General features: G+C 37.3%; 1 protein-coding gene across 1 annotated transcript in view; it reads right to left on the reverse strand.

Moving 5' to 3' along the window:
* Positions 1 to 14,280, reverse strand: part of WIF1 (WNT inhibitory factor 1) — a 72,093-nt gene that overhangs the window by 26,909 nt on the left and 30,904 nt on the right. Inside the window, exon 3 of the mRNA XM_023225138.1 lies at positions 904 to 1,012. Within this exon, the coding sequence (XP_023080906.1) occupies positions 904 to 1,012 (109 nt within the window). The remainder of the gene's footprint in view (positions 1 to 903; positions 1,013 to 14,280) is intronic.

A 14,280-nucleotide genomic window follows, 5' to 3' on the forward strand; every position in this document is an offset into this window, starting at 1 on the left:
ACATAGGAAATGGTTATGTTAAAAGGTTAAAAGCAAAAAAAAAAAAAAAAAAATCATGATGCAAAACCAAATATGTATTACCACAAGTATGTAAAAATTTAGAGAAAAAAGATTAGAAGGAAATACATTAGGATGTTAACACAAGGTGACTTGTGATCTCTATATATTTCTAAAAGTCAGAAATCCTGGGCTCTAGTCTCAACTCTACTGCTTATTACTATCCTAATATTTGACTTTGGGCAAGTTAGTCAAATCTCCTAAGTCTTAATTTTTTAATTTAGAAAATGGAGCTGCAATTCTGGATTTGACTCACTGCTAGTATTCAAATTAGATAACGCAAGAGTAGGTCTGCTGTAAGCTGAAAAGTTTGAAACAAATATCACATACTATTATTTTCTTAGCAAAGAAGGATCATTAGACTAGAAACGTTGAACCCCTTTCTCCCACTTTTCCATGTCTCCTCTCTCCTTCAAATTCTAATTGAATACAATGCTAACTTTTGGGGAATTTTCTTGACTTACCCCATCTGCCCCCAATCACTTACTTTGTATCTTTGCCACATTTTTGTGTATCATATTAATCCATACATTGGCCAAATATATCTCACTAGATGTGTTTATTTCTTTTTTTTTTTTTTTCTTTAAAAATGTCTTGAATCATTTATGAACTTAGTGTGGCCTGGGCTGGGGCTATTCTGAATTTTTAGAAAATTATATAACCATAATCTCTTCACTCCCATCTTAATCCTTTGCCCACAGAATAACAACTGAACTGTCCTAAAATCAACAGATCTCTTTAGGAAAACATCTCATAACCTCTCTGATGTAGGACATTTGCATCTTAAATATTCTCATCATCATTACAATTTAAGTGTAAACCTTGCTTCAGGCAAAGACCACCCACCTGATGCCTTGTGAGGCACTGTTCCCAGCAGAGGGACATTGACGGTTGGATCTGCCATGATGCCTTTATCCAGGGAGCGCAAGGACAGGAATTCATAGAAGTATTCTGCCTACAGAAAAAGGCACTGACAATTAGTAACATGGAAACCACAGAGAGGGAGAAGGCACCACTGAATTCATTGTCCATCTGATGGGGCAGAGATAATTTTCATTACAGGAACTCTGGAGCACACGGCATCCAAGATACTGGGCAGGCACAGCTCACCCTTCTGTGTTAGACTCTGGAGAGAAGTGATCCCTAAAAACATTAAAAATAGTCACAATAGTCAGTCTGTTTTTGGGGGGTTTTTGTTTGTTTGTTTTTTGAGACAGAGTCTTGCTCTGTTGCCCAGGCTGGAGTGCAGTGGTGCAGTCTCAGCTCACTGCAACCTCTGCTTCCCAGGTTCAAGTGAGTCTCCTGCCTCAGCCTCCTGAGTAGCTGGGAGTACAGGCATACGCCACCACGCCCGGCTGATTATTGTATTTTTAGTAGAGACTGGGTTTCACCATGTTGCTAGGGTCTGTCTTGAACTCCTGACCTCAAGTGATCTGCCTGCCTTGGCCTCCCAAAGGGCTGGGATTACAGGTGTTAGCCACTATGCCCGCCCAGTAAACTTTTAACTTAAATTATATTAATTGCTGTCTTTATAAAAGAATGAGAAAACAAATTCTCTTAGGGAAATAAGTGATGTCAAACCAGTTATTGACTAAAATCCATCTCAGCTATTTTAGTCATTCTTTAATACTCCTAATTCTAAGTTCTAAAGTGACTCTTTTGATCAGAATTTGGAGAGTTGTAATGAAGTCCCAAATTTCATAATCTTGCTGTTAACATTTATTTTTTACTCTCATTCCCTTTGAAAGGTTTATATTTAATGTCTCAATTTATTATGGAGAGAAAAGCCAAAAAATGCAAAAACCACCATCACAATAAGACAACAAGCCATGAACTTTTACATTGTAAACATGTTCATTCACCCACTAAGTCTAGTTGAGAAAATGATTCCTGCTACTCAAATGGCCGTGAATATTGAAAGTAATGATGCATAATCTCACTATAGAGCTTTAATGCTTAATAGATTCCCAACTGGATTATTAAAAGGGTTTCTGAAGGCCAGGCGTGGCGGCTCATGCCTATAATCTCAGCACTTTGGGAGGCTGAGAGAGGCGGATCACTTGAGGTCAGGAGTTCGAGATCAGCCTGGCCAACATGGTGAAACCCCATCTCTACTAAAAATACAAAAATTAGTTGGGTGTGGTTGTGGGTACTTATAGTTCCAGCTACTTGGGAGGCTGAGGCAGGAGAATTGCTTGAACCCATGAGGTGGAGGCTGCCGTGGGCCAAGATAGTACCACTGCACTCTAGCCTGGGCAACAGAGCAATACTCTGTCTCAAGGAAAAAAAAAAAAAAAGTGAAAGAGAGGCATTACTAGAGATGCTATAGACATTTAAGCAAGAAAACATATTGCTGTCAATGTTACACCAATAAATTCAATGACTCTGATAAAATGAACTCCTTGAGAAACACAAATGAACACATCTGACATGAAATATCAAGTATGTCTGTTAAGGAAATTATATTCAAAATTGTAAAACCCTCCAACAAAAAAAATTCCAGGGTCAAATGGCTTCCCTGGTAAATTCTCACAAACATTAAGGAAGAAATAATGCCAACATTACACAAATTTATAAGCATTAGAGATTGTTATTATTATCATCAATATTGTTTTCATAAGTCTCCTCCCTCAGTTATCAGCTTCCAGCTTGAACCTGGGAGGCAGAGGTTGTCATGAGCTGAGAACATGCCACTGCACTCCAGCCTGGGTGACAGAGTGAGACTCTGTCTCAAAAAAAAAGAGGGGGGCGGGTGGTGTTGGTAACAATATGTTCTTGCTTAGAAATAAAGAACAATCAATAAACAGCACCAATGCTAACATGAGAGTTAGGTAAGTTGAGTGGTTCTGCAGTTACTTGTAGAGACATCCAGAATTACATTAATTTAATGTAATGAATTTAATTAATTAATTAATTTTTTGCATTCTATCCATTCAGTTCCACACCCAGGACTACATTAATGTAATTAATTAAATATATTAATTAATTTTTGCATTCTATCCATTAATTAAAGAAATTACGTTAACATGGACCCGAAGGAGGTTAAAAAAGAATATGACCCTACAAGCAATATAAAATTTATTTTACAACATGAAAGATATTAAGAGATACATGGTAGACATTCAAACAATTTGCTGCTTTAAATCACAGTATCACATGCAGCAGGCATTAAGGACTTCATATGAGGATAATAATGCCAAGGGGTAGTCTCAGATACTGTGGGAACTTGTCTATACTTGAAGTGAATTGAGAAATACTTCCTGGTTTCACTAGGCCAAAAGGAGCACCTTCATGGACCAAATTCCCACTGCATCCCCTCCTGCGAGTTGTGGTCAAGGTTCCAGAAGACCACTGTGAACAGTTCCCTAGGTGGGTAACAACATTGTGTAAATTAATTTATAAAATTGATTCACTAGGATGGCCCTCAGAATAAAGGGTCACAAGGCAGGAAATCTTTCCCCTGTTTAAGGGAAGGCAGAGGTTTATAAGAAGTCTGATGAAAGGAGTGTTGTCACGAAAGGTGATTCAATTTGGAATGAATTCCTTTGAAAGAGAGAACAATATGCCTCTCCCTGCAGGAAAAACCAATGACTTTTAAAGGGGATTAGTTTTCATGAATTCAGGTGTTTTAAATGACTTCTACCACCTGCACTTCCCTCTACACTTTACTAGATAATATGTATCATTTAACACATTGTTCTAAAATATATTTTATTTGGCACTATGAAAGGATTAGTGATAGATGCCCTTATAATGAATAACATTTGAATTATTTATATTACTAAGTACAGTAACAACAATCACACAATAAACATGGGTGTAACACACACCATGTGCCAAAACATTCTAAGCACTTTATTAACAGTACATATAATGTTGGAAAAGAACTGAATGGATAGAATGCAAAAACTTTGAAATGAAAAGGTCAAATACCATATAAGTTATCATTTACTACCCCATAATTATATCTTTGAGCTTTGTCACATTATAAATTAAATATACCTTCCTATGTGTGATATATTTTAAAATTACATTTGTAAAACTACAATACTTTTATTTTTATACTTAATAAATATAATTTAACTAAAAATAAACTTTTAATAGAAACTAGATACCCAGATTAAAACAATGATTGTATAGAATTGATGGTGATTTTTTTCCTTTTCTCTCTTTTTCAGATTTTCTATATGTGAATTTATATCTTTTAGTGAAATAAGTGCATTTATCTTAAAAAACAGCATTAATCATGTACCCTCCTTTCAGTTATGTGGCTGATGATTCTTTCTCCACAATTCTCTGATCATAGATAAAATATTCTTCTTGAACATCTATTTAACATGGCTGTGTTTATACAACAATTTTATTTAAATCTCTCGCATGTCTCCTTGAAAGTGTGCTTCAAGGAAACAGCAATTCGCATAAAATAGCTTCTGAATGTCTCCTTCTTTCAAAAAACTTTGATGATGTTCAAAGAATATGGAACTGAAAAAATTTCATTCGGAGGCCAGAAACATAACTTTACAGAACCTTCAGGTATGGCCACAGAAGGTGGGCTGAGAAGCATGGAATCTGTTATATGTAGCATCAGAGAGTTGATAATGAGCAGTGGCACGACTGCTCCACATGATGCAGCTAGGCTTAATAGATTTCCCTGGACACCCAATACTCTGATCTAATCAATAACAAACTTTACACAAACGTGTCCCTTTTATTTCTTTGAGAATCAGTAAACATTTGTCTTATAAGGCAGGAACTGGTTTCTTTCTTGGATCTTATCAGCAAAAGGCCGTTACTAGAGTAAATCGTTTTCTTTCTTGCTGAAGATGATAACTAACGGTGCATGAATCTGTGAAACATGTAATTTCCTGGATACTTGGTACATTTCTTAAAAAAAGATTTTGTCTGTGGTTTTCATTGCCTCTTTAAAAATTCTAACTTTACACTGGAAAGTTTTAAGATCAAAAAAAGAAAAGAAAAAAGAAAAATTTTAACTTGAAAACCATTTAGAAATTAACCTTTTATCTCTGATGTTGACACTAACTTCTTTCAAAGTTTTACTTTGCCATTGTAAAGAAATCTAAAACCATCAATACTGTAAAAATATTTCTACAAATATAGTATTATGAACTACAGAGTAAATATATCCTTCATTTAATTTAAGAGCTTAAATTAAAAGCCACAATAAATGGCTGATGAACAATATATTTATGCCATACTCTAACTTCTAGACAGGACTTTCTGTTTCTACTTTATTTATAATATAAATATTCTTAGACTCAAATCTCTGCATTGGAAAAACTTGAGAGCAAATAAAATCTAAATTCTATGTCAAAGAGAACAGAGAACTAGCTTTAAAGTTTGGGAACAATTTCCACAAATTGTAGATATATTATTTAGATAAAAGGAACTCAGAGCATGAAAAGTAATAGAGAATTGGTGTATCGGAGAGTCTAAAACCTCTATTAGGAAAAAATACATTTTCTATTAAATGACACTAGAGTAAACTCAGGTAAAGGCAAACAGAGTGATTATCTGGGAAACACATGAAAAGGTTGCTTTGTATTCAAACAAAGAATGGGTCTATTCAGGAGAATAATTCACTGGCCTGGTTTGCCATGCAGTAAATTTTCTTTTCATGGAGAAGCATAAAAGACACCCAAATATTATCAAGAGAGGAGTGCTGGAGGTCATTTAACTTGCTTCCAATTGACTTGGCTGAATATTAGGATTGTTCCTTCCAGATGAGATGAAGACATCATTTAAACAGCAAAATGGGACAACTCATAAGGCCTTTGCTCTGGCACTCCTTTTGGGGTAGACATAGAGAAAGGAAGGAGAGAATTGCATTAACCATTGCGAGGAAAGAAGAGAATCCAATATTTCTCTTCTACCTTTGAAGTTCTATGTTTATGGCATATACTTAATCTAATAAGCACAATAATTGTAGGAGCCTCTGAGTTAAGAATCAAAGATCTTTTATAAAACCAAGGTCTTCAAACCTCTTTTAACCCATATATCATGATGCTGGCCTAAGTGTTCATGGAAGAACATTAAAACAATAAAGTTATCATCTTTGTTCTAAAGAAGGCTTCAGGCATTTATAGACACAAAACACACAGAAGCCGTAAGGTTTGAAAATTTTCAAATAATTTTTGTTGAATGTTTATTATACTGCAGTTACTTTATTTAATTATCACAACAGCCTATTATTATTATAGCATACAAGTGAATTCAGATTAGCAGATTCACTGGGTATGAGAGGTACTAAAGAGATACGAAATAGATCCTACACTGTATGTGAAGGGCCAGAAAAAATCTAAAATCAGCAAGGAAGGAAAACAGTTCAATGTTAAAGACCCAAACAAAACAAATAAGCATGCCCAATGATTAAAATAATCTGAACATCTAGGGCAAAAATTGCCAGATCTCACATTCTTCCTCAGAATTATTCTTGTTACCTCTGCAAAATTTCATCCTTCAAACTCAAAGCTCACTATCCTTGGACTCTGTGACACTCTTCTGATTCTCAAACCACTTCTTGATTTTCCTGCGTTTCCTCATTGACTCTCCTCTCAGTTCATAAGCATATAAAATAACTAAGACTCTTTTTATAGTGTTATGAAACTCAGGTATTTTCACAGATTGAACCATTTCCCTATAGACAGTGATGCTCAACATGAACGATTCACATCCTTCTTCCAAAGCGCAGACTCTTCTTGCCATCTGCCTCGTGCCCATGCTCACGTTCTTGGAGCCTGGTTCATTATCTTCCAAAATCAGCTTCCCCACTTGATTTCTCTTTTCTTTTCCCTTTTCCCTTTTTCCTTTCCCCTTTTCCCTTTCCCCTTTTGCCTCTCCTCTCCTCTCCTTTTCTTTTCTTTTCTTTTTTTTTGCATCTCACTCACTCTGTTGCCCAGGCTGGGATGCAGTAGCACAATCATGGCTCACTGTAGCCTCAACCTCCTGGGCTCGAGCCATCCTCCTACCTCACCCTTCCAAATAGCTGGGATTACAGGCATGAGTCACCGTGCCCAGCTCCACTTGATTTCTTTTTAGCTGCCAACAGTCTGGTTATTGTTTCAATGAACAGATACTGAATCTCAGGGTTATTGCTGTTTCTTACCTCTATCTCATGTCCCCACAGAAATACACCAAAATCTTATCCTTTCTTCTTTTATATCTTATGATTCTGTACCTTCCTTTCATCCCCACCACTTCCACCTGAATCCAGCATTTATTTCCTCATATTGGCATTATTATAACATTCTTTGAAATATTCTTTTTGCCTTTCTCTTTAAAAGTGGCCAATACATCAAATTAAACCACCACTTTTGCCATGTTACAATCCTCTCCTGTCCCTGCTTATGGCTGGGATAAGGCCTTCAGCCTGTTACGTGTCTCCACAGCCTGGTTCCTTTGTCTTTTTATCTCTCACTACTCCCCAACAGGGATCATCTTCTGGAGCTCACTGGCCTGAAGTGATACCATAGCCATGCCTATACTCCAGTGATTTAACCTCTACTGACCTTCAACAGGACTTAAACCAGCTTGGCCCTTAAACATCTACCACTATGCATTATTATTAAACTTTTCATATGTTTATATCTTGTATTCTCATTTAAATGTTGGATTCCTTGTGGCTAAGAATGGGACTACATATTTTTTCCAATGGTCTACTGGAGACTCACTCAACATTGTGCACAGCAAGGCATTTGAAAAATATTTGCTGAATAAGTGAATGAATGGCCTACTGAGAAGCATCCAGAAGTGTAAACCCGGTGCGTTCCAGAACACATTGTTGTGGTAAAATGGCATTAGCCTCTGATTCTAGCGACAGGTAGAAGCTTTTCTGTTTTGGCAATTGCTTAGTTACTTTTATGGGCCAAAAACTTCTCTCTTACTTTTCTGTGTGGTCAGTCATTGCAGCCCACAATTGAGAATACAGAACACTTTTGAAAAAAGAATAATCAAACACTGACATTTGTTATCTACCTGATCTGTGTATAGTTTATAACTGTTTTATGCTGGTTCTGGCACAAAGCTTTGGCAATCAGGCTCCCAGAAAGAACGTAAGGAGACAATGTAGATGAGGTCCTGTTCTGACACAAGACTTTGCCCAAGGCTCTTCTGGTTTATATTTCCCTCTTGGGTTTCCAGTCACTTTGCCTTCTATAAATTACAGGATGTAATTGCGCTATCACTGGGAAACTGTGAAATACAGATTGAATATCCCTTATCCAAAATGCTTGGGACCGGAAGTGTTTTGGATTTTAGATTTTTTTTCAAATTTTGGAATATTTGAATATATATAATAAGATATCTTGGGGATGGGACCCAAGTCTAAACACAGAATTCATCCACGTTTCATATACACCTTATAGGCTGAAGGTAGTTGTATATAATACTTTAAATAATTTTGCGATTAGTCACACAAAGTCAGGTGTGGAATTTTCCACTTGTGGTGTCGGCCATCAGAAAGTTTCAGATTTTGGAGAATTTCAGATTTTGGATTAGGAATGCTCAACCTGTATCAACAATGACTATTTTTCCCTGCCTCCTTTTGAAACTAGCGCCTAGAAGAACTTGTTTCAAAAAGGAAAAGGGAAAGCGCCTTCTCATGCAGAGTCACTATTTATTTTACTGACCGTGGCTTAAACAGGCAATGGAAGAAACATTGCTTAAAAAGAAAATCTCAGTTAGCCAACTTCTTCTGTTCTAGTCATTGTTTTTATATACACTAGACTAGACCCCAGCCAGTGGGCTGGACTGAGGGAGTGAAGTTATTGGAATATAATGGTGATATTAAAACTTGAAGTTCAAATAAACATATCCAAGACTATGAGAGTTTTGTAAACTAAAACTGGCAGGAGATCACAGTTTGGCTTCACATGAATCTGAAATTTCTAAGACATTTTCCATTTTTTCCTCCTAGGGTTTGGAATCACCACTGCTCATGCAAACCAGAAACAGACCTGGCTATCTGACAAATCATTGGCTAGTCACTCTCTTTCAAGATGTCTAAAGATAGAGAAGCAACAGAGGGCTATACTGCTATTTTGTATTAAATAAAACCAACAGTTAAGGTTTTTTATTTATATTTTTTGAGGAAGGGATGACAGAAAAGTAGAAAAGCAAAGCATTGGGAAATGGAAAACACTTTTTTCAGCTCATCTAAAAATTGAAAAAAAAAAGGTATTGGTATAAATATGAAGTAGAATTTAAACCAAATTTTGCCCTGTTCAGCACACTGCTTTCACTGGTTTGCCAAAATTTATAATGGAAAGGGTTGTGTAGGCAGCAGTGGGGCTTCTGAAAACTTCTGTTCCCCTCCAACTTCCAGGACAAGTGCCTCCTCCTCACAGTAAGCCTGCTCCAACTCAAGCAGTAGCAAAATCCTGGGTCGATGCCAACCTAAAAATTGGGCATGGGGAGGAAGGAAGCATTAGGCAACTAAGGTGGGGCAAGATAAGGGACTGAGGAAAGAAAATGTCATTACAAGTGGTGTGGTTGACACTGTGGGGACCAGGGACAGTCTAAACAGGAGGTGTGGAAAAAGAAACAGCGTGGAGAAACTTGAGAACACAACGACACATTTCTGTTAGATGCTAAGGCAAGATGATGATTCCAGAGCATGGAGGTGCCCAGAAAGCAGCTGTGTGTGTGCAGGTACTTGGAAGAAGAAGGGAGAGGGAGACAGTTCTGGAAAGGGAAAAGGAATCTCTTTCCTAGTGTTTTTTTTTTTTTTTTTTTTTCCATCTCATCTCAAGGCTTACATTTGAATATTTCTTTTCTTAAAGCTTCAGAAGCAGTCATTGAGTATTCATCTGTATGAAGGGAAAAGAGAACTGTGCTAAGAGCCATTTCTTTACTAATAATTTTTTAAAATCTGAGCAATTGTCTGGGCGTGGTGGCTTACACCTGTAATCCCAGCTCTTTAGGAGGCCGAGGTGGTGGATCGGTGGATCATGAGGTCAAGAGTTCAAGACTAGCCTGCCCAACATAATGAAACCTCATCTCTACTAAAAATAATAATTAAAAATATTAGCTGGGCATGGTGGTGCACACCTGTAATCGCAGCTACTCTGGAGGCTGAGGCAGGAGAATTGCTTAAACCTGGGAGGCAGAGGTTTCTGTGAGCCAAAATTGTGCCACTGCACTCCAGCGTGGGTGACAGAGCAAGACTCCATCTTGGGGGGATAAAACAAAACAAAACAAAACAAAAAACCCTGAGCAATTACCTTCACACCTCATGCAGTACATTTGTTCTTCATCAATATCTCATTCCCTTGTTCTCTCCTTCATGCATTTCACATGGTGATATATTTCAGCAAATCAAAATTTTTAGGACAGAATGATATTTACAAAGTGTACATAAAAACTTGAGTAGCACATATAAGTAGTTCAAAGAGGCAAAATTAATGTTCCATTTCTTTCGCAGTTCTTTAAAATGCATAGTTACCTCAAGGGGTGTATATTTACTTCATTCTATTGATAAAAAGTAAATGCCAAAATTTTAAACCTGAAATATCAGGAGATATATTCAGTGGTGACTTCCAAAATATTTAAAATTAGGTCATATTTTTCTTAGTTTACCTCTAGGTAGTTTTCTTAAATTCTTTAGTATTTTTTCATTGAATCCACATGGACAGTATTAACTTATCTGATTTTTTAAAAAGGACGAAAAAAACCACAGACTTTCCCCCATTGCTTAATGTTTTGAAAAATAGATATTTTCATAAAGGTTATGAGAAGTGCCTTAATTTGACATTTTTGTTCAAGTAATTGCAATTGCATATTTCAGAATACTATGTTACAAGATATCTTCTAATGAGCAGTTTGTTCTGTTCTTACCTAAGAGTCAAACAGCTAAAAAAAAGTCTGTAACCTCTTGGTTACTGATTTTCAAGGTCCAAAACTAGTCTTACCAAAGAAGATTTTAAGAACAGTCTTGTATTCAATAAATTTTATTTTACACTTTAGAAAAAGTCATTGCCTAGAAGGTAGAACATACTTGGCTCTTTTAATCTTCTAAGCTCTTCTAGTCATTTGCTATTTAAGAGTTGTTACTCATACATGCATTATTCATTCTATTTAAGAAAAAGAGAAACTAAGGCAGAATTAAAAATTTCCTGAGGAGTACTGATGATGACAAGCCATAATCCGAGGACTAACTAAATCTATGTGGCCAACTTCAATTGTCCTCCCAATCCCCAAGAAATTCTTGTAAACATCACTAGTCTTTCCCTTCTCGTACACACGACAGTTTCATAGTTTCCCCCCAGGTATGCTGTCCGATTCCTGCTATCTTCTCTCAACTGATGTCAATATCCACAAAGAAAACAGAGATTACTATATACGAATCCTCTCAACATTCCCCTCATCTATCTACAAATAGTCTATCCATATCCAATCCTGGTTCCTTTCCACATCCTCTGGCCCCATTATTTATGCCATCGGTGCTCGTGTAGGTATGCTAATGTGACGAAAAGATTAAAAACCCTGTCTCTACCATCATTATCATGCTTTTAAAAGAGTCAATAACCACGGCCTCAGTTTTCTTGCCCATCAGTCTTTACTACAGTATGGTTTTTGCCCCAATCACTATTAAAATTTCTCATAAAAGGTTACTGATGACCTCCAAGCTGTTAGACCAATAAGCCCTTTCCCATCTTTCTCTCTCCTGTCTTCTATGAAAATTTTTAATGAAAATTAACTTCTCCTTCTCTTCTTTTTTGATGTATACATAACGACTCTCTCTGAGTTTTCCTTCTCCTTCTCCAATCACTTTCTCTAGTCACCTTCACATGCTCTTCTGTCTATAATTGCACCTCAAAAAAAAAAAAGTTCTGAATGTGGGTCTATGCATCCTTAGAGAACCCATAGCTTTGATGTTCATATGCATATGAATATTTTTCTGGGGGGAGCCGACTGTAGCTTTCATCACATTCTCACAAGAATCTATGACTCAAAAAAGTTGAGAACCATTGTTTTAAATGTTGATGTTCCCAGGAAACAACTACTTGTCTGCTCTTCTGGCTTATGCTCTCTTCTTGGGGGCATCTTATCTACTTCTATGACTTCAAATTACACCTACATTTCATTAGCCTCCAAGTTTTTTATCTCCAGTTTTCACCCTTCTCCTAATCTCTAGATTCATATTGACAACTGTCTACCAGACATATCCCTTCGGACTTAACATTGGAAAGATAATGGACTAACTCATCATCTTCCCAATGAGGCTGTTCATTAGTATTCCTTAAGAAAGCATTATTACCTATTACCCAAGACATAAACTTGGCGGTTTTTCTAGACTCCAAACTTCTTTCTTACCAGCTACCTCCACAAATTTTCATTGATTTCTCAGCTTTATTCCTGTCTTTTCCTTTCCAATGTTACGACCAAAATTCAGACATTTCTCCCTCATGGTCCTGTGCCCTAACCTATTTCCCTGGTAACTCATGCTCTCCAGATTTATTCCCTCAATCCCCTCAATCGGCACCATTATCCATTTTTTCTTCTTAAATGCCAACTGGAATATATCACTGCTCCTACTTAACACCCTTAATGGTTTCTTATTACAATGAAGACTTTGGCTACAACTTTCTCTCCAGCTCTGCCCACCAGCCTCTTCTCCCACATCCTGCCTCACAGGTCTTTGATCTGGCCATAGCAAACTTCAAGTTAACTGAGCCACCAGCCTCTGTCACGAATCTTATTTCATACTCTATGCCTGGAGTGTCCACTCCCTGCACTTGTCCACAAAACAGATTTTGACTTACCTCTCCAAGCTGGGATGAAATGTCATCTCTTTGGTAAAACTTCCCTTGCTACAGATGCTTCTTTCCTGTTCCCTTTTCCTCATCTTTACTATTGTACTTACAGTAAAAATCTATTTTCTTGTCTCTTCCCCTTGGCCCCTACCCCAACTAAACTCTCCTCATTGGAAGAGTTTTTTTCTCTTCTTATTTGAATCCACAGTGACTAATCTATTTTTTGTGGCTCAAAAACTGTTTCTAAAAAATGAATGCAAACATTGGGTTAAGTTAGTATAGTATAAAAAATAGGTAAGTCACTTTTTACCATGTCCATTCAAGTAATGAAATTTCTGACTTTCAATGAAACAGAAGCTCAAGTATACTTGCAAAGCCTTGGCTGAGAGAAGTAGACATTGGGTCCCAGTCAGCAATCAGCGGGAAATGGGAAAAGGAGTCAACAAGGGAGACTAAGTTGGTCCAGAGCTGACTCTTGAAGGGAGAAAGTCAACAGTCCAAATAACAATGGCCACGAGGCTGAGGAGAATGTGGGTGAAATCTGGGCTAGAGTGAGACGAGCTTGGCTTGAATTCGAACTCCACTATTTACTAGCTGCCCTTGGATACAGGCTTAGCCTCACATTCATTCAACACATATGTATGGCGTGTGCCAGGCGTAAGGCATTGTGTGTGCCTGAGATGCCAAGCTGAGTCAAAACAGACCTAGTATTTGTCCTTATGGAGCTTGCAGGCTGGAAGGGAGCTGATCATTAATCAAGTAAGTAAAAAATTAAGACTGTGATAAAGGGCTTCAGAGAAGTACATGGGGTTCTTTGAGAATGTGTACTTTGGCTTAACTTGGGGATCAGGAACAGCTTGCTTGAGAAAGGATGGCAGAACTGAGATCTGCTCAGTGAGCAGATTTTAAATAGGTGAAGGAGGGGCCGCTTTTTAAGCAGAGGGAAGATCAGTTGCATAAGCTCTGGGAGGACTCTGGCAAGCTTGAGGAACCCAAGGAAGCCAGTGGCTACTTTGCAGTGCTGTTGTGAGGATCAAATAATGCATGTAAAGTAGGTGCAAATGTTGGCACATTGTAAGCAATCAACAAATGCTAGTTACTATACACAGGATCAATATAAAGTCCCTTATTGGTGTGGTGTGGTAGCAGGAGTCCCTAGACAGTGGCAATACACATAGAAAAAAGCAGCTTGGAGATTCCTGGGTGATGGGAGCTGGAGGGGTATGATCAAGGGAGGGTCTCAGTAATGCATTGTGGGTATAGGGAGGAAGGTTCAGAATGAAAGAAGGGACTGTAAAAATAGTCCCAAACAACCTTCCTTTTCTAGTTCAAGTTAGCACATACAGGCGAAGTTGGAATTATCTTATTTCTTTAACTTTAAAATAAATTAGAAATGTCTTATCAAACTATTAATTTGCAGGAAATTTAAAGGGTAGGGGAACAAGTTAAACTA

The sequence above is a fragment of the Piliocolobus tephrosceles genome, chromosome 10 (assembly GCF_002776525.5).
Source record: "Piliocolobus tephrosceles isolate RC106 chromosome 10, ASM277652v3, whole genome shotgun sequence".
NCBI classification, from domain to species: Eukaryota; Metazoa; Chordata; class Mammalia; order Primates; family Cercopithecidae; genus Piliocolobus; species Piliocolobus tephrosceles.